The sequence below is a fragment of the Aulostomus chinensis genome, chromosome 15 (assembly GCF_037954235.1).
Source record: "Aulostomus chinensis isolate RoL2024-O1b breed Wild chromosome 15, RoL_Achi_v1.0, whole genome shotgun sequence".
NCBI lineage: Eukaryota > Metazoa > Chordata > Actinopteri > Syngnathiformes > Aulostomidae > Aulostomus > Aulostomus chinensis.
The window spans coordinates 13,688,951-13,710,443 of record NC_141334.1 but is presented as its reverse complement, the minus strand read 5'-3'; the positions used below and the strand labels follow the sequence as shown (position 1 = coordinate 13,710,443).

At 42.7% G+C, this 21,493-nt stretch overlaps 1 protein-coding gene across 1 annotated transcript; it reads left to right on the top strand.

Annotated features, from left to right (window-relative positions):
• Positions 1-2,718: 2,718 nt before the first annotated feature.
• On the top strand, positions 2,719-10,021 carry LOC147248823 (carotenoid-cleaving dioxygenase, mitochondrial-like). The gene is made up of 12 exons (XM_086226775.1): positions 2,719-2,889; positions 4,428-4,623; positions 4,706-4,917; positions 5,279-5,394; positions 5,488-5,590; positions 5,675-5,803; positions 5,875-6,035; positions 6,114-6,281; positions 6,414-6,551; positions 7,425-7,607; positions 8,836-8,946; positions 9,535-10,021. Exons 1-12 carry the CDS (start codon positions 2,799-2,801, stop codon positions 9,649-9,651), a joined length of 1,725 nt encoding a protein of 574 aa, XP_086082901.1. The 5' UTR covers positions 2,719-2,798; the 3' UTR covers positions 9,652-10,021.
• Positions 10,022-21,493: the final 11,472 nt, after the last annotated feature.

Here is a 21,493-nt window from a genome sequence, read left to right as displayed (position 1 = left end):
TTTACACATGAGCTCCAACAGCGCGCCAACGTAGGTGGTACCACAGACTGGTTTGGTATTGAGTATGAAGTATTAATATTTTTATTTCTTTACTCCGTGAAGGTGAAATAAATCTGAATGTTTTTTTGCATTTAACCCTGTGTATTTTTCCTGTTAACTGATGTGTACATTTGAAGGCGACTGTATCTTAAGGTAAGGCTTGCATGGGAGTTCAAGCTCACACACAGTACAGCTATTTTATAATATAACTGGGCCTCTTTGCACTTAGATTCAAATTCCATTTTCTACACAACTCCCAGGTTTATATTTTGGAGCTTCACCAATTCCTCTCCCATGCAAAATACAGTGTTTATGGTTGAGTGTGAAATAGATTTTTCATAAAAAAAAAAACATAGGCTACACTCCATTGCAGCAAACCTGTACATGGAAGAGATGGAGAGAGCAGCCTTGAGAGCATTCAGAGGCCACCCGCCAAGACATTGGTTCAGACACGTAGACGACACCTGGGTCACCATCAGGAAGGGTGAAGTTGCCCCTTTCACTGAACACCTTAACTCGGTGGACGAGAACATCCCATTCACGAGGGAGGATGTCAAAGACAACTGTCTGGCCTTTCTAGACTGTGCAGTACACACTGAAATCAATGGGGAACTTAACGTTGTGGTCTACAGGAAACCCACCCTCAAGGATCAGTATCTCCTGTTTGACTCACACCATCCACTCGAGCACAAACTGGGGGTGATCCGAACTCTCAAACAAAGTGCAGAAAATATCCCTTCTAAAACAGATGGTAAAAGAAGGGAACTCAACCACACACAGCTTGCGGTTATCCAAACTGGGCCTTCATTAAAACTGCCAAGAAGCCCAGGGAGGATAAGAAAGATGAAGCCCAGAAGAAGAGGAGCATTGTCATCCCATGTGTGGCAGGGGTTTGGGGGAAACTCAGAAGGGTCTTTAACACACATCAGATCCCCGTGCACTTTAAGCCCAGCAACACCCTGAGGCAAAAACTTGTCTATCATAAGGACAAGGTTGCGAGGCATACACAGAGTAATGTTGTTTATGCAGTCCAGTGTAACGAGGAGTGCTCTGACCTGTACAACAACTGCAAATGCGTGGCGCAACACAGGAGAGCCAGAGAGGACAGATGGTTTGAAAGGTGGTGCAGCCAGCCTTCCACGCCTTCACTCAGGTGACTCGAGCGGCCCGAAACTGAGGCCAACAACTCACATGACCATCTAGCCTATTGTTCTGGCCTTACCACCACTTGTTTTTGCCAGCACCCCCTTGAGTGGTTTATATACCTGATGCTTCCTCCCGGAAATTTAGAACTGAAGAAGCTTCTTGGATGAGAGGTGAAATGTCTTCACTTACAAGAGGAGAGTCCAGCTGCCTATATTGATCATTTTGGATAATTATCTAGACTAAATTCCTCAAAAATTAGGAGCTACCGTTATGACTTGAATTTAACTTGTCTCATCTCAATTGCCCCCTGTAACTCGGATGCTACATATTGTGAAAATCACGTGTGTATGTAAATGATATATTATGATATTAGAAATAGAACACGAACAATAGGTAACAGTATGACTAATTTTAACTATATCTGAGCCATTGCAACTTTTCAAAGTCATTTCAACCATTTTTCGGTGATGGCAGAACAAGGGAGACTAAGGAGAAGTGAAACAGCTCCTTGAATAATTGAGCCTAAATGCATTTTACAGGCTCATTTAAAGATATTTCAGTACACACTGGGTTATTTAACTGAGGGCCTTAAACATAATGACAGACGTTGTAAATTACATTTACAGGCTTGTCAATGGTGAAGATAAGCGAAATATATCAACATAGCATATCTGCTCCATATAGTAACGTTGTAGAATATCTTGGCAGCAAACATGGCGCCCGAGATTAAAGTTGTCTGAGCTCTACTGTGCATACGGCTCTGCTACATACGGCACCTGAGCACCCTCTTGTGGGCATAATTTGAACTGCAATCCTGGAATTGAACTGTATTGTACTACTACTACTATAACAACTACTTCTACTTTTACTTATACTACTACTACCCATACTACTACTACTACTACTACTACAACTACTACTACTAATAATAATAATAAAAATAACAAAAGCACGATATAAATATGGGGGGAAAAAAGATATATACACTGCTGGACCTATATAATTGCTTGACATTACTTTTGTTTTTGGCGCGTCTCTAAACTGATCCAGTAAAGGGGAATGCGGCTGCAAGTTTTCATTCCAACCAAGCAAAAGCAACACCTGATCCAACCAATGAGCCTGGTGGACACAGCTTGATTGATTAAAGTACAGGTGTTGCTTTTCCTCGGTTGGAATGAAAACCTGACGCCACACAGAACCCTTTACTGGATCAGTTTGACATCTCTTTGAATCCTCAGCAGCATTACGTAAGCACGTTACATAATATCGCTGCTGCCCCATATAGTTAAGTTGGTGCCGAGCGCTTTATGGTCCAGAAGGACGCTGATGCAGAGGACGGGAGCAGCAACTCCATCCACTGCCATGGCTCTAGTCAAGCTCGAGAGTTCAGGTAAACCTTTGCGGATATTTTACTGCACAGCGGAAGTTGCTAGATGTGCTTTCACCTGCTCCTCATGGTTGCAGAGCGCAGGGATATTTAAAGCTCTGTGCGGGGTGAGAAAGCTCACCACCACGCTGCCATCCCCAGGACTATTTCTCTTAAGGCATACATGTTTACAAAGCAGGAGTTGAAGATGTTAATCTGATATGACAGTTGTTGACCGACGGGTGTGATGGATGGTCAGATTGTGTTCAAATTTGGCAGTACAAACTGTTCTAGCACCACCGGCTGGACCAGTTTAAACAGGCGGTTTTCTAACTACGGTACGGAATTCAAGTTCTAGTTCTGTTGAAACCTTCGCCATGATTACACAGAGCTCCTCTAGATGCGTAATTAATTTGTGGATAAAACGAATGTTGTGACACGCAGGATGGTGTTCATATTTTGAGAGAGAGAGAGCGCCTTCTCGGGTCCCTTTCACATAAAACTGTCTGCATCTGGTCCTCTTTATGGAGGAATCTAGTCTTCTATTTCGCACATGCAGCAATTCAAGCAGCCGTTTGTTTCACTCTTTTTCCCAGTAAAACCTTTTGTACATTTGCTTGTACACGTAGAAAATGTAATTATTGTTCCATGAAATATTTCAGAGATGAGATAAGGTTGATTTTACATGCAGAAATTAATGAAAGTGTTGTGTAAGTTGGTTGGAATGTGTTATGGGCGTTGCAATAAGGTCAGTGTCATGATCTTAAATATGAAGGCATGCAAACAAAAAAACCAAAAAAAACTCCACATTAAAACCAAAGGACATCATGTTGGCGTGACCCAGCTGCCAACATGCCAGATCTGTTCCTCCCACCCAGAACCAGAGGAACTTCCTCTCCTAATCTAATATTGCAGTTATTTTTTCCAACACATGGGTCTTTGTTAAAAGAGTTTACAGCACACTGAAACAGCAACAAGCAGTGTGCTCTACCCACACGTCTGGAACTTTAAAGTAGAATTTCACAGTGGTTGTAGTAATATATCCTGAGTTATTACCGGCAAATATCCATCTGCCACTCTGATCCTGCTCCCCTGCAGAGATTATTGTGGAAATGTTATTTATTTTTTTGGTTTAAAACATGTTCTGTATTTTCATGCTATAATACAATGTAAGTCGTATATCGTCGCCTTCTAATAATCATCACCTAAGTCATTTTTTCCCCCCTAAGTTTTACAGAAAATGCAAAAAACTGGAGACTAAACATTATAAGGAAAGCAAAAAAGAAAATTTTGTCAAAAAATGTCTCCATCCATCCATTTTCTGCTGCTAATCCTGTTGAGGGTCGGGGGGGGGGGTGGCTGGATCCTATCCCTACAGCCTTCAGGTGAGAGGCGGGGTTCACCCTGGACAGGTCACCAGTCCATCACAGGGCCAACACATAGAGACAGACAACCATTCACTCTCACAGTCACACCTACAGTCAATTTAGAGAATCAATCAGCCTCGTCCCCTCTTGATGTCTTTGGACTGTGGGAGGAAGCTGGAGTACCAGAGAGAACCCACCCAGGAACAGGGAGAACATGGAGACTCACACAGGAAGATCCTGTGCTGGAGCCAGGACTCGAACCCAGAACCTTCTTGCTGTGAGGCCACAGTGCTGACCACTGCACCACTGTGTCACCCTTGTAAAAAAAAAAAGACTCAGGCAATTATTTTGAGAAGGTGACGAGATTTGATGTTTTCATAGCAAATTTGATTATCACACAAGGAACATAAACTCTATTTTCCCCACATATTATTACCCTGACTGAGCAGCCAGGAGTCTCTCAACATGCCATTAACTGTTTCTTCCATAATAACGTATGTGTGCTACAGATGACCCCAAACCTGCTGGGGCCAAGGATTGCATCACCACTGCACTAAAGGGGCTGGAGACCATTGCTCCTCTGGTTCGCTCTGTGGAAGAGACCCCGGAGCCCATCTCCACTGAGGTCCAAGGCAACATTCCCTCATGGATCAATGGCAGCCTCCTGCGTAACGGACCTGGGAAGTTTGAGTTCGGAAACACCCAGTGAGTTGATAACACATCCCGAACCTCTTAGAACATATATTTTATTTATTACAACCCAAATGATTCATGCCGTCCACCTCAGCTACAACCACTGGTTTGACGGAATGGCTATGCTACACCAGTTCAAGATCTTGAACGGTGAGGTGACGTACATGAGTCGCTTCCTGAACAGCGACGCCTACAAGAAGAACAGCGAGAGGGATCGTATCATGATGTCCGAATTCGGTACCCTTGCCATGCCTGACCCCTGCAAGAACTTCTTCCAACGTTTTCTCTCTCGCTTTGAGATGATCGGTGAGGAGTTCAAGTCCTTCATAAGACCAGTGCTACAGCACATCAGATCAAGGAGAGGACAGTTTACTCAGCTGTCTTCTTACTGGAAGTATTGGCACGTCCTCAGTGTTTTTCCAAACGTTTCAGTTCAGAAAAAGGACAAATAATTGATCGTAATGAAATTAGGATTCCAGTTGTCTTAAATATCCTGTCTAGCTGTGCCATCAGGGATGAGTCACATTGTACACAGTGTGCTGTATATACCAGTTACATAAGCACATCTGTTTGACTGGGGGTTCACAGAGGGAAGGGGGCTTTTCAGACCAAATCCTAAAGGCTGCAATGTGTTCAAGGCGTGTTGCTCTGGCTCTTTCTGTTTCAGAGGCCACTGATAACGCAAGCGTGAGTTTTGTGAAATACAAAGGCGACTACTACGTCAGCACGGAGACCAACTTCATGCACAGGGTGGACCCAGAGAACCTAGAAACAGTGGAAAAGGTACAATCCTGATCACCCCATCGTTGGTCACAACAGCCGTGATCTTTACTGGTCCCTCTTATTATTTATTTATATAAATATATATATGTTAAGGTGGACTGGAGCAAATTTATTGCAGTAAACGGAGCCACTGCCCACCCTCACTATGACCCTGACGGTACGGCCTACAACATGGGCAACTCCTACGGAAGCAAAGGTCCATCTCTGATTGTTTCTCATTTCCTGTCTAATTAAAACTAAAGCCTACTCTTGCTCAGAGGCTCTTATTATTCTATCTCAGGGGCCTTGTACAACATCATCTGCGTTCCCCCCGAGAAGACGGATACCAAAGAGACTTTACAAGGAGCCAAAGTTCTCTGTTCTATTTTGCCTGTAAACAAGTCTCATCCATCCTACTACCACAGCTTCGGTAAGCCCCAGCCACTCCTCATGCTGTACAGTTCATCTGCTCAACACACTTACACCCCCTCTTGCTTCCAGCTATGTCTGAGAACTACGTGGTGTTCATCGAGCAGCCAATCAAGATGGACCTGCTGAAGATAGTCACATGCAAGTTGAGGGGGAAGCCTCTGAGCGAAGGAATCTACTGGGATCCCAAACAGGAAACGGTTTTCCATCTTGTGCACAAGCGTACAGGCGAGGTGATTGTTTACGGCTGAATTAAAACTCTCCTCACATACGTTATGGTTAAATTGAATCCTGTGGTTTCTGTTCTCTAGGTCAGTCCAGTGAAGTACCACACCAAAGCGATCTCCACCTTCCACCAAATCAATGCCTTCGAAGAGGATGGATTCTTGATGCTTGACATATGCTGCTCAGATGACGGCCAAGCCATTAACAACTACCTCATCCAGAATTTACGCAAGTCGGGAGACGCCCTAGATGAGGTTTCCATACAATTACACACACACATATGAATTATATATTCTGTAAGGAAACGGTGTTCTTCTGGATTTGGTTGCATCTGTTTTTTTTTGGGGGGGGGGGGGTGGCGTTCCCCTCTGCTGTGTTCCATCCAGGTGTACAATGAGATGTGCCGAGCTTTCCCTCGACGTTTTGTTTTGCCTCTCAATGTGGCCAGTGACTCACCAACAGGACAGAACTTGAACACTCGCCCCCTCAGTCAAGCAACATGTGCCAAAATCAGCAAAGATAAGGTGAGTTGTAAACATGGAGTGCCGAATTTTACCTCTGAATGTCAAACATTGACCCTGCACAGCAGCTAAACTTTGGAAGCTATCTGTACAGAAATAGTTAAAGGACTATGCCAACTTTTTGGGAAATACAAGCTTGGCCGTTATATGTACTCCTCTCCTCTGAGTGTGCAATTAGAGAAATGGGACCTGCTGACTGCTCCTTAGCTTAGCACAATGAATGGTCGTGGATGAGAAATGTTAGCTTTGTTGGGTCAAAAGTCATCAAATAGATACATTTCAGGCTCTTCAGTTGTCCAGCAGTTATCCATTCCATCCTCTCTTATAAAGTTGGTCATGATTGGTAGCAGCAGTCGCTCTTCTAGTCATCAACAAGCGTGTTGTTTTGTTGGTGGTGCTGTGTCAAATCCGTGTACGCAATCAAGAAAGTAGTTCCAGTTATTTATACAGTTTCTACACTTATAATGTCTTGTAATTGTTATACATTTCATACTAGGTATTCTGCTCATCCCTGGTTATACAAATGTCGGTGGAGAGCAGGGAACAGTCTATTTGACAACTTTTGAAGGCTCACACTTCCCACCCACTACCATTCATTGAGCTAAGCTAATTAGCAGTCATCAAGTCTCAGCTCCATAACACACGAACACAGAGGAGAGAAGGCCATGGATTTTCTTGTCTGGTCCTGATGAGTATAGTAAATAGTCATGCTTCTTAAACAGTTGATGTGTTTCTTGAAGTACTTGGATTAATGTAAGTCAAAAATTCATAACCAACTTCCTTTTTAAAACAAGCACCCCTAAATCAAAGGAATTCTCAGTGACCTTATGAAGGGATGCTAGACACCGCCGACATTGATCCTCTCATTGTCATCAGGTGTACTGCTGTCATGAGGATCTCCACGGAGACGACCTCCAGGAGTACGGTGGCCTGGAGTTCCCTCAGATCCACTACAGCAGATACAACACGCGACCTTACCGTTACTTCTACGGATGCGGCTTCAGACACCTGGTGGGAGACTCCCTGCTCAAGATGGATCTGAAAGATAAATCCCTCAAGGTGTGTGTGTGTGTGTGTGTGTGTGTGTGTGTGTGTGTGTGTGTGTGTGTGTGTGTGTGTGAGAGAAAGCGTACATCCACAGGCTACACGGCTGTATTTACACTTTTTATAACTGCACCCTCATCGTATATCAGTGATAAATTCCATCCTGATTTCTCTATTTTTTATTGACATTTCAACAGTTCTGGTACGAAGTTCACTTTTAAACTGTCAGAGGTTTAAAAAACATGGGTGACCAAAAACTGAAATATGTATTTTTCAGGGACCAACAGTGAAATATTCAGTTATATGATTTTCTGCATTAATGACGAACCTTGAAAGATGATGCGTACTATGTTCCTACAACTGTTTAAACATTAAGTTGATGATTAACAGGACATCTGTCTATAAAAGCAGTGTTGGAACGGACTGCTTCTACCCTGTCTGAAGTGTTTGTGTTTCATATTTCACTCCAGACATTAATGATGCTCCTACATAGAAACAGCTGTCATTAGAAAATGGTGAACAGACTGTTTGAAGCCGTCAAAGTGGAACCTTTCCTTCAGAGAAACCTCAGAGAGCCAACGCGTGAGTGAGGACAGTTTCCTCCAGCGTCCCCCTTGGGAGCTGGAGCAGTCAGGTCAAGGTCTTGTGGACCCAAAGTCACAACAGAATCACAAGACCAGATTCATTGTACCAGTCAGCAAGTACAAGTACAGGTGTGAGGACGTGGAACTGCAGGGTTGTCAGGGCAAGTCTTAGCAAAACAGACATATGGATCAATGTCCAGGCCATAAGGGACATGTAGACATATTAAACTAGTGTATACTGCAATAACAACTGCAGATATGGAGCCGATGTAGAATGATGTAAATGTTGCTCATTGAAAGTTAGCTGACAATATTGATGCCCAACTCAGCAGTCCTTCAGCTTAGCTTAGCATAGAGGCTGTAAACAGCGGGAAATGGTTAACTTGACTTGTGGTACATATTTACACAAACTTTTCTTTTTTTAGAAACAAAGACTCAACAGATCATGACACTGGATCACATTTCACCCTCTAGATGTAAAATTGAAAAAAGAAAAGACCGTAGCATTTCAAATGTAAGGTCCCAGTTGCTAGCTGATGCTAGTTTCAACAGTTCCACTCTGGGAACCGTTAGTATTTCTGATTGTACTTGCAGAATCATGTCGCAGATGTCCCGCCCTTCTACCTGTATAATGACTCCATACATACATGTGATCTCAGGTCTGGTACCAGCAGGGTTTCTACCCATCAGAGCCCGTGTTTGTTCCATCACCAGATGCCGTGGATGAGGACGATGGCGTCATCCTGTCGGTGGTCCTGTCCCCCTCACGGGTAAAAAAAAACAAAAAAAAAACGCCACGTCTGCTTTACGTCTCAAATGTTACATTTTCTCTTGTGAATCTGTGATGAGACTCAGCTGGAAACATAGACCACTGTGAATATGTACAGTGGGACGAAGAGAATCCTAAATATTCATAGTTTTGATTGTAAAAAAAGTCTCAATTTACAAAGTGACAAAAACAGTTTGTGTAGGGTAGAAGCGTCCTGATGCTGCTGGTGTGTGATGATCAGAGTGTACAGTATGCCTTTTTAATATTCTTGGTTAATTAATATGTATCAATTAGCTTTTGTCTGACCGAATAGAAACGGAACGGTATAAAAGAACAAAAGCTCTAACTAGTAAATCTTTGGCGTTTATGCCTGAAAGATTCTGTTACTACGGAAAAATGAGTCACTTTAATAAAACATCATTTTTTTCCACAGAAGTATCTTGAGTTCTTCAGCTTAATCTTGAACGTTAAGATCTCGGTGGTCCTACAGAAGATTAGTAATCTAACTAACAGACAACAGCAATAACTGAGTCGGTCACTTATTAGTATTGTCACTCTTTTAACCCCAGGTGTTGTGTCTGTCTCCTAGGATAAAGCAACATTCCTCCTTGTTTTGAACGCCAAGACGATGGATGAGCTGGGAAGGGCCAACGTGCCCGTCAACATTCCCTACGGCTTCCATGGTACCTTCAGCCCTTCCGCCTGAATGTGTCTCTCTTTTATTCCAGATTATTCTGAATGCCAAATCATACCAATACTAACTGCAGTATATAGCCACTACATCCATGGTACTATGACTGGTACTGTCATGCTCATTACTCCAGTGGATGACTGACTGCTGGTGAAGCTGGTACTTTTAAAGACTTCTGATTTCTAGTAGCCTTCTACACTAATGACATCATCATTTAAGCAATTAATAAACTCAGTGACACACATAATGCTGTTACTGGTAGAGCTCCCCATACGAAGCTGAAACTGTCGTACTTAAACATGCTTTGTTTGATCAAAACAATATTTTGTACACTTTGATAACTTTTATACTCTCGCATTATTAAATATTTTCTTGTGTAAACGAATGAATCGTGATTATTTTGTGGATTCCTTTCGCTTCCGCGCACGGAATCTCGATGAAGATGAGAAACGGGTGTCGACATTTCTGTATCAAACAGCTTTTTAATCAGCAGATTCTGTTAGATGTTTAGTGACTTGTGAGAAATCCAACTTTCCTCTGCCGTTGTAAAACTGAAAACTGCAAATCCATCCTAAAACTTTTGAATTCTGTGTACTCGTACTCCACCGTGACACCCCCAGCTACAGTGTGAGCACGCAGCTGCACAGTTCTTCAGGAATCGAAAGAAGAGCGTACACCTGCTTCACCCTAGCAAAGTTCTCTCTTTGTTCATATTTTTCTCAGTGAAATTTATCTGTAACAATCTGATATTTTCCCTCTAATATTTTTTTTTTTTTGTAAAAAGGTTGTACTCCTCAAATTTCAAAGAATTTGAGGGAAAGCTCGATTGACATGGCAAAGCCAAACATGGGCTGTTCATTGAAGCAAAATGGAAGGGGCTTTGTTTGAGAACCTTGAGTTTATCCGCAACACAACTGAAATGATGATGATGATGATGATGATGATCCATTCATGTAAATATTTATTTTAATAATCCATGCATGCAGTGTTAACCAAAAACAAATGTTGAAAAAATCCTGACTCTGACTTGTTCAGAAACAGTTTATTTGATAGGAATTCTGACCAATGAGTCCATGTGTTAGTGTGACTGTTCTCACACAGAACCGCTCCTTCCTCGATATAAAATCCGTCCATCCATCTATTTTGTATACCACTTATTTATTAAGGGCTGCGGGGGTGGGGGTTGAAGGGCTGGAGCCTTTCCCAGCTGACATCTGACATTGGGCGAGCGGATACTTCGACAAGGTCACCGGGGGGAGTGAGGATGGAACCAGCCACCGTTTGGTTGCTAGACGGCCACTCTGGCTCTGAACCACGCCGCCCCATGGTATCAAATATGCATTTCAATTTCAGCCATGAAAATAGATTGTAATGTCATTCAGACAGACTCAAGGCGTGCTCTACTTATGACTCACGCCACAGGGTACATCAGTTGCCAGAATTTATGGGCAAAATACTTCCTTCTTGTGCCAGACATCAAATCTGGTGGCGACGTGAACTGATACTTGCTGCAGGAGTCCTCATCATCCACTAGAGGGCATCACATGCTGGTGCTTCAGGTGCCTCTAACCACTGTGAGGCTGCAGTCAGGACCTGCCTTCACTCTGTCAGTGTGTGTATGTGTGTGTTTGAGTTGTATGATTTTGAACCCTCGAGGGTTCAGGCTCAAACAACTGATTCAGTAAGACGGGATACAGGAGCAACGTCTCTGAACGAGCGGGGATCAGGGTGAGCTCATCAGCTATAAGAGGATTCAAACCTGTGACCTTCTGATAACGTTGCAGTCTGTCACCCGCCCACTCTACCACGGGATGCTGCTTGGATTTGAACCTCAGATTGGTTATTAAATCTTAACACAGAGCTGTGGAGTATCCTATGAAGTTCAGGTTCACTTACAGATTTTGGACCTCATAAAACTCCTGAATTAAGAACCTACAGAATCACCCCCCCCCCCCCAAAAAAAAAAACAAAAAACAAAACTGGGACTAAAACATTCAATTTTTGTAAAACTGTAAACTATTAGTGACATAAACTATAGAAAACAAATGTTTAAAAATCGCCTGTCATTCCCTTCCAAATGTGGGCCACATCTTTGCTGTTTATGTCCTCCCGTCGAGGTTGCAGTGACTTTATTTATAGACTTCACAATCATAACAAAACTCTATTTTGCAGTCTTGTTCTCCTCAGACATGCAGCAACAACAAAGTTGTTCCTCTGCTCCTTCTCCTTCAAAACTCTTTTTCTCAGATCAGATTTGAAAACTCTGATAGGCTCAAATTTGCCATCCAGTGGTATCTTTAACGAGCACGCGGCTCAACTGCTGTAGGTGATTTTCTCTGTCGTCCCAGAGCTCCAGAGACAAACGTTTTGTACAGATCTTTTTTTTTGTATAATTTCTTTGGGTTCAACGGGATTGAAGCAAAGAAAAGAGGTGATGGAAGAAAAAAAAAAACATCTTCAGAAAGAACACCTCAGTTTGAAAACAACATCGTACAACTAAGATTTGGAACAGATCAAAATCGCCGCGCTCGCCGTGTCATTTCAGAGGCTGTGTGTGTGGCCGGAGAACAGATGCACACTTTCATAGAAGAACGAACAAAAAAGGACAGGGGGGAAAAAAAACCCTGTGTGTGTGTGTGTGTGTGTGTGTGTGTGTGTGTGTGTGTGTGTGTGTGTGTGTGTGTGTGTGTGCGTGTGTGTGTTCCTGCCAGCTGGTTAAAGCAAAAGGAACCAAACTTCTATAAATTTCTAAATCTAACAATTTGTATTTCAGCTGATTTCATGTCTGGAGTAGAGAACATGTATTATTGGGCCGTAGGTGCAGTACGTTAGAACCAAACAAAGGAAAAAGCACACGTTTTTTTCCAAGTGTGAGACTTTGCCATCAGCTGATCATCTTCTGGGTCGACACGATTCTTAGCGGGGAAGCTGCACGATGAATACATTTCTACAGTCCAATGACCAGCTGAGGGTGTGACAAGACAAAATACACAACTTCTGATGAAGTGCAATGATGAGTCAGGTTCCCATCGATCTGCCTCATTAATATGAAATCAGGAGAACTACAAGAACAATTTGCTGCTGTTATCACTTTCAAATGTGTTCCTATTGATGGCTCATTCACCCACGGACCTGTGTGACTTTTACGCCATATGAAGTAAAAGTAGAGCTTTATCTTTTGTGTCAATGCTGAACTCAATTTGCTGCATCAACACGCACCAGCGGGTGATCATCCATCAACTGTTTGCATTGAATCTTCTTATTGAGGTCTTCAGTGCTTGGTATCATCCGCTGAAGCAGGCGCAGCGTCCCGGGTCAGGAACGATTCTCCGGCAGGGGAAGAGTTTGTCATCAGCTGTGAAGCACATTTATTTTTAGCTTGTTTTTTTTGTGTGCAGGTGATACGAATAGCTCTGAAAGCTGCTGCTTTTTTATGTAAATCTGAGAAATGTTTGAAGCAAAAAAAAAAAAAAAACCCAAAACAAAACAAAACTGGGAACAAGTGGTACACCCACAGGAAGACAGGCCACTTTACAGGGTCAAGAAAAAATGATGTTTATACCAGAAGAAAAGGAACAGAATAAGGCCAAATTAATTGATTTGGCCACTTGAGGGCACAACACAGACATAAGTTGTTATGATAATGTATGGAAAGCATGTTTGCAAACAATGTCTTGTTTACACAAGCAGCATTAGCATCCATTTATTCCCCCCCATGAATATTCATCAGTATATGCATACTTTTCAATTCCAGAGGGAAATATCGGTCTCCTAAGCTGACTGAGTCTGAGTGCCACAGCGGCCCCGATGATCTGGAGGGTTTCCACACAAACAGAGATCAGTGGAGTCAAAATGTGCAGGCTGGACCGACTTTAGGGGCGGAACTGATTAAAACAGCTTCAGCTTTGACTGTCATGGTTGTTGTGACGCAGCAGTTTAATGAGTCAATTGAAATGTGTCAGATATTTTATGAATATATCTCTTTCTCTCTCTATATATAGATATACATTTAGAGATATATATATATAGATGTATAAAAACTAACAAAGCTCATTCTATTAGTTTGTCATCCCAGCTTCTCATGAAATAAGGAGCAACACAATTCAAGCAGAAGTTCTTGGTAACTGTTGACTATAACCTGTTCCCTCAATTTAGTCATTTTAAGGTCGCAGGATTTAAATTTGTTCCCACAGATTAAATAATCAGTGAACTTGTCTCTTCAACTTACTTTAGTTTTTTTTATTATTATTATTATTATTATTATTATTATTATTATTATTTTTGAACAAGTTTCACAGCATCTCCTGGCCTCAGAATAACTAAATTGAGGGAACAAGTTCTAAAAGTTGTAAAGAAAAATCCCTTCTCTATGACAGCTCAGAGCTCTGTGGTAAGTTTCCTCCAGAATTGACAATTATAGATGATTTAAGATCAGTGGAATGAAAAAGATCGTTTGAGGATCCTTTATTCGGCTGAGACAAGAGGACGGTTATTTCTTGAGTGAAGAATTTAAGAAGTATGAAATAGAATCCAAATCTCTGATGACTGACGCCCGATGGAAATGTAAGCTGGACAAAGAAGAGATCTCGTTTTGAATTTTGGATTTCGGGAGTGAAAAAGGCATGCGGTCCTCATGTTAAAACAGCTCTGGCTCGGTCGTGAACACACAGGAGAATAGAAGCATTATTGATCTTCCATCAAACTCTGCAAAATGCAAATACATAAATAAGAGGCTAACATTTTCCCTCATGCCATCAGTGTTTGTTTTCTCTTCAGAAAACAAGCAAGACTGCAGACATTCAACAAGATGTTGCTTTTCCTGCAAACCTAGTAAGATCTAAAAAAAAAAAAAAGACAAAAAAAGACAAAAAAAACCCCACACAATCACTTATGACTTCCCTGTCAGGCAACATAAACTTGTTTTCTGACATGGTGATAGATTTGTTTCCAGGTCCACATTGTGTCTACAAGCGTACCGTCTTTCTACTAACATCCGGCTTCTAAAACACAAGTTTTTCACTTCTGTTTCTCTTTTGTGCTTCACATTCTCCCGATAATCATGTGAGGAATCCTATTTCCACTCTACGCCAGTCTGTTTTGAGTTAGTTCATTACTACAGTGCAATGTGTGTGTGTGTGTGTGTGTGTGTGTGTGTGTGTGTGTGTGTTTGTGTGTGTGTGTGTGTGTGTGTGTAAGCTTTTCAGAATCCAAAGCATTGCTTGACCTCAAAGTACTGTGCGTGATATGTCAGTGTGGCACGTTCCCCTGGCACGTATATTCTACACACACACACACACACACACACACACACACACACACACACACACACACACACACACACACACACACACACACACACACACACACTCTCTAAATCCCTGCTTCAGTCGTTTCAATGCATCCAGCCTGATTCACGTTAACCCATAAAACATGTCTGACATATTAATCAGGTCTGCTTGTGGGGGTAGCTCTGCTGTTGCTCTCATTGGGCCATCCTAGTGGCCAATAAGAGAAGGTCTGGATCTCTCCTCTCCTAGCAACAAGACTCCTTTGCTCTGAGCGGCGCAATCAGCAAACTGACGCCCATAATTTCATATTACGAATGATTGCAACTTAATAGCTTTACAGCAGAAGCAGGGAAACACCAGTTTATAAGTTTCCGCACCAGTAGACGGTATGTTGTCTGTCCTCCTGTCTCCCTCCTCTCGTGCCTCCCTCATCTTGGCTGCAGCTCTGTATCCGAGTGCATTCAGGCAGCTCCTGTCTTACCATCTTAAAGGAGCAGGCCTGCATATTTTAAGTTTCTTTTTTTTTCTCCTGTTCAGAGGCATTGTGGGTGATGATCTGTACTTGTTGACCTCGCAGCGCTGAATGGCGGGGCCTCTCTCAGGAGGGAGAAGGAATACCTTGGCACAGTGCTATCATTTCCCCGAGACGCTACCAACCTCTCAGCTATGAGCTTCACTCTCTCGCTGCCTGCGTGCACACACATACACACAAACACACACACACACACATACAAACACACACACGCACTACCATTTTTTCATGAAAAAGTTTAAGATATTACAAATAGGATTCAGCATGACTGAAGGTTTGATGCAATCTTACATGACTTGACTGTGGCTCTTGTACAGCACCTGTTGCCAGGCTACAGCGGTGCACGTGCACGTGGACGTCCGACCCCTGACCTCGAGCGCATTCCTGTCGTTGCCCCTCTGGGAGTTAGACAGAGCAGAACACATGTTAGTCTGTAAAAAACGGCCTCAGACAACCAGAAATATGTCAAATTTTCCATGCGCGTGCGGGTGTGTGGGTGCGTTTGCTGAGTTACATCAAAAATCAGGAGGATTTTTATGTTTTCGTTCACTTCTTCACTGCTGGTAGTTCGCTCTTTGGATGTTGATGAATTGAAATCGGTGCAGGAAGCTGCATGGTTGGATATCTGATGAGAAGTACAAAGCGTCTTTGTCATAGCTGTGTGAAATTTGACATGTGGCAATTGTAGGAAAACTCTGACCTTGCACTTGCTAGACTTCTTCAATTTAGCTGAACAATATCTCATGCACATTCAAGTTCAATTTGGGTGGCATGCAGAAAACGTCTGGCAGGTTGAGGAACAGATAATTAACTACCCATATGACCTTCTGTCCTTTTCGGCATCTTCCGTCCAGTCACTCAATTGTCTAACAGCAGGAACAAAAGCCCCCACAAAGCTCATTTAGCCTGCTTTCAATGAGGATAGACAAGGAAAAAGCGCTCGCTCTTTGAAGTGTGTTCCCTCCGTCCTGTCCCGGCCCCACCTCCTGTCCAGTGGATCAGACCGTTACAGTACAAGCGTCTCTACACACAACCACCGTTCAACCTTAGGTGACCCTTGCTCCCATCACACCCGCCTCCTCTGGAGGAATGCTGCTGATGGGAGTTTTTAATATTCCCCGGCCCTGTGTGCCCTCAAATTTGGCGGTGCAGCGTTAACACAAGCTGACACCACAGATTAGCCACAGACATCAGGAATGCCGCAGCCTTTTTGTGCCACGTGGACTTTGGCCAAAAGAGCCTTTGGCTGCAATGGCCAGAGAGACCTGCGAAAAACAGGTCCATGACAGAAAGATGGACGCTCCTTTGTGCGGCCGTCACAGCTCGCCAGCCAGCTCCACGGCCATGACCACAGACACGGTACACATGTTGATCTTTTTGAGCAAAATGTTTCATTATGTTCCCCGATTTGAAGAAGCGACTTCCAATAAACTACAGATTTCAACACCTTAGAACCGATTGATCTTCACTCTTAAAGACTCTGACGGTGGAAAGTATCAAACCAGGAGCGCGGCTGACGGTCAAGGACGCTGTGACAGTTTTCACAAGTTTTCTCTGATGAAATACATGAATGGAGACGCTGCCAATGTCTTCAGTAAACTATACTTTTTAGGAGCTAGGATGATCATCTGTGTGCTTCAGCCATTAGGAAATACTTGGACTACCTGGGCTCAAGGCTATTTTTATGAATACATTTCCAGGATTTTTTCGTGTCTTTGTGGAGAATTTTACACAGAAAAAATACATAAAAGAAATCCACGTCAATATTTACCAGCTTGTATTTCAAACTTAACAAGTAGCATCATTAATACAACACGAACACAGATGAAAATGTGTGGGTTTTTTTATTTAAAAAAAACCCAGATCTTCAAAGCTTTTTCATTTTTTTTTTCATTTTTTTTTTAGCTAGCTCTAATATACAGGTATTTGAGGAACAACTCTCCTGATTTTTTTCTAAAAACTTCCTGGCTTTATTTATTTAAAAAATAAAATGAAGAAAAAAAATCCAGGCCTGTTAATGACTACTTTCCTGTAGTCCATGACCTTTCCAGTTTATTCATGACTGTGTGAACCCTGAACCAAGTGTACTGACCTAAATCTCTTCTAACAGGTTGTACAGCTACATATTCAATGAAATATAAATTAAAAACATATAACCGTGTCGCGCCTTTGCGGTAAATGTAAATGAACGGTGTCACGTCTTTTCCGTCGTCTTCTGTTACAGGGAATGGAAATGAACAAAGAAGCTGAGAGAAAATGTGTCGGGATTTGACATCCTACATCATGATTCAGATATTTTAATTCCCCTCTTAAATTAAATTCCACAGTTTGTTTTTACCCACTGCAGCATGTGAAGAAAGGATCAAGAAAGTCCTTGACCGGGAGGATATTTCAAGCTCGGATGGAAAAAAGATGTTAATGTCCATCCGTTTTTGTTTAGTTTTTTTCTGATCAGGAAAACTTGCTGATTTTGGAGTAATTAAAACTCACAGAGACTCTCGGTGATGCTGTTGCAGGTCTGCAGCAAGCATTGGTTGATAATCTCGTGGCTGTCGCCGGGCAAACATGCTTCAAAGCTCATTCACCTGTGGCATCTTCTACTGTTTCCTCCATGTTTGCTTAAAGTACGGCAACTTCTACACAACACAGGCAACATCTATCATTCGATTTTCTGCTAAAATAATCTTCCTACTCTTCTCCAGCGGGCCTCTAAAACTAATCTTAGATAGATATTAGAGAACACATCCCATCTGTAGGCCACACGACCCGTTTGTTGACTTTATTTCTCGTTTCCTTTAAGTTTAACACCAAACCCTGTCAGCTAAAGTCCCACTGCATCTAAACACATCTTTATACTTTTAATGTTAAAAAAAAAATTCCTTTCAAAAACTGTCTTTACCACATGTTGTGCTTAAAAAAGTAATGAATAAATGTCCTATCAGCCGGGCTTGGAAGAGTTCAGTTTTAAATGCAATTTAAGACTACAGATCCCAGAATTCAGCGGGATCTTAATAATCACTGACGTTTGAATTTTTCCCCCACAGAAAAGAAAAGAAAGTGATTTACACAAGAATCTTCAGTTACCTCAAAATGTTTATTTGTCCTGTAATTTGGTTTATTGTGCTTTTTAGAGTGAGGATGGACGTTAACTGTCCCAATGAGGTGTGATGAAGCTCTCTTTTTATTATTATTTTCCTGTTTTTACACCTAGAGTGCCAAATTTGGCCCGTGGGCCCCACTTTGGGCAGCCCTGAGTTCATCTGAAATCATATAACATGTAGAAAATGACTATTACCATGTCATGTTTTGTTTTCCAACAATCACTCACTGCAATAGTAAATAAATTGTGTGTCACGCGGCTCCTTCACGGTCACCCTGTGTTGAGCACGTCTAACGTTGTGCAGGTAACTCAATGCGCATCGGACACACTGCGAAGACAGCAAACGCACCACGCTGAAACATCAGCGTGATAAAATTACACGCTTGCATTCTTTTTATGTGAATTCCTCCCGTCGGAGGGAAATTTCAGTTCAGCGAGGGAATGGTGGGCTCCTTCACGAACACTGGTAATAGCTAACTGACAGCGAGCCGGCATCCACCAACTGTTTCCCCATGTAAAACTGATCAGACGCATTAGTGAGTGAACAGTTACTCAATTTATCACATATTAAAGACTTGGAGACCATAAGGATGGGACGGTTACAGGAGGTATTTGAATCTGTTCATCTAAGAATTGGCAGAGTACTGCGCTATTGTGCTGCGACTTGAAGTGAAACAACTGATCTTGACGAGATGAGACAGAGAAGATTGGAAACATGTTTCTGAGGAGAGCATAGTGTCACGTACTCGCAAGCTGTGTGAAAGAGATTGTCACAGAAAAAGGGTGGAAATGGATGAAAGTAATGTGAATCAAATTCTTTGACCTTCACAGTCAGTAAAGGTCAACTCAGTGGGACGCCTACGGGTGGTTTTGACAGCGTTATTCATCAAAACCATCATCACCAAATGAGAGAACCTCCTGCAGTAGTGTTCCAGAGACATGGAGAAGCTCCATCACAATGAATCTGAGTGTCCCGGTGTCCAAACAACTCCCTTTTTTTGCACTACACGTCTTAATGGCCAGCAATGATTTCCTGCCAACATCTGATTTTGTTTGACTGCTCGTACACATGCACCCTTAAAAGTGACCCGTATCTGAGACCTTTGTTCACATCTGCCTGACCCTTGAAAAAACAAACATCTGCATTTGCAGCGAACCGAAACGTAGACGCACGTCGAAGAAATGATGTCGCACTTTTCAAAGACATCGAATTCAATGGCAAGAACGTCGGATTTGTCCCTTTAGATGAGCGTTGCGTGGCTGATCCACTTCACATCAGACTCTTTCCGTGATATGACTGAGGGCCTGCAACGGATCTGAGAAAATCTGATCCCAGGTGCTTTTCTTCCTGTGTGTATGTTCAAGTTACAATCAGCTCCTTGTCAACCGAACCACTACATGACGTCTAAGGCTTGATGCTGGCTTTTCCTTCTACTTAAATCTCAATATTTGACCACATAAATATATTTTTTATGCCTGCAACAATTATTCTTTATTATTGATTCATCAGTTAATCACTTTTTTAATCATTTGCGATGGGAGACAGGCCACATGGTTCTATCAAATGGTCTCATTCATCCAGCACCTTATCATCCTACCAGCACAAAGAGCTTCATAATGCCGCCTTATTCACTCTCACATTCACCCGATGATGGACGGAGGCCGCCGTGCAGGGAGCCAACCCGCCCATCAGGAACACCTCAGTGCCGTTGCTCCAGGTCACTCTGACTCAGTCTGCGGAGAAGTAAGTTTGTGTGGATTGATTCCTAGAAAGAGGGTCCCCCACCTCCTGGAGGTGCAGTAGAAGCAGTACACTTTTATCTTTCCTCAGCGAGTCACTCTACGACACCACAAACACGCCATAAACCTATGAGACATCTTCACCAAGCGCCCGTTAGAAGAGCGTGAAGATGGCCAACTGGATCGATACTTTTTTTAGCCTGATGGCAGCTGCTGGATGGGAACTGAGATCACAAGAGTTTTAATGGCCATAGCAGCAGCTGCACTGAGATGCTCAGCGTAGGGAGGAGACCAGCGTTGGGCGGATGCCTCGTGTGGTGAAAAAGCTCCATCTGCTCCCTAAAGTCTTGGATCACTCTTCAGCGTCAGACCGCTTTAGCAAAGTTGCACGAATGTTTCTGATCAAAGTGTGCGTGGATCAGCAGCTGGCCCACCTCAGAGCTGAGGCTGTAAAGACTAACTGGACTTTTGGTGGTGCAACGTCATATAAATAAACACCATCACACAATGGAGGATTGAAATTCACCTCCGGCACTGGTGAAGAATTCATTCCATCATCAAATCACGAGCATGCCTCCAAGAAAGAAGAAATGCTGATGAAGGGAATGAGAGGAGAAGATGTGAGATGACTTTGAGGGTGCAGCAAGAACAGTCCAGAATCACATATCCAGCCCCCCCCCCCCCATCTCATTTCTACAGCAACCTTGAAGGCTGTTATTGTATCTTGGCATTCATTATGAAAGGACTGAGTTGACAGGGTGGACAGTGGAGCGTGTCCCTCCTCAGAGCTGGGTCAAAGACTCGACTAATGTCACCGTGTCGTAGCTAACAACTCAGTCAGCAGGCAAGAATTCAAACACGGCCCAAGTGAGTGTGAGGTGAGGAGACCCTCAGGTGGCCATTTTGGATCTTTTCATATTTGAGTTGGAAAATCTATAGTAAATCCATGCAAATCTTAGCTTCAGGAACTGAGGTACAGCAGCCTGCCTGTGTGTCAGGTTGCTGTTGGATGGCACGAAGGGAGAAAGTTAAATTAGATGAACAGGGGAATCTTTGTGAAAGGAAACCTGGGTTTTTTTTGTTGTTGTTTTTTTCACTTCCAAATAAATGTCAGGAAAAGCCATTTCCTATTTTGCGAGAACTTTTTTCATTTGGTGTATTGGGTGAAATAATTCAGCACGTGACATTATTAGGGCC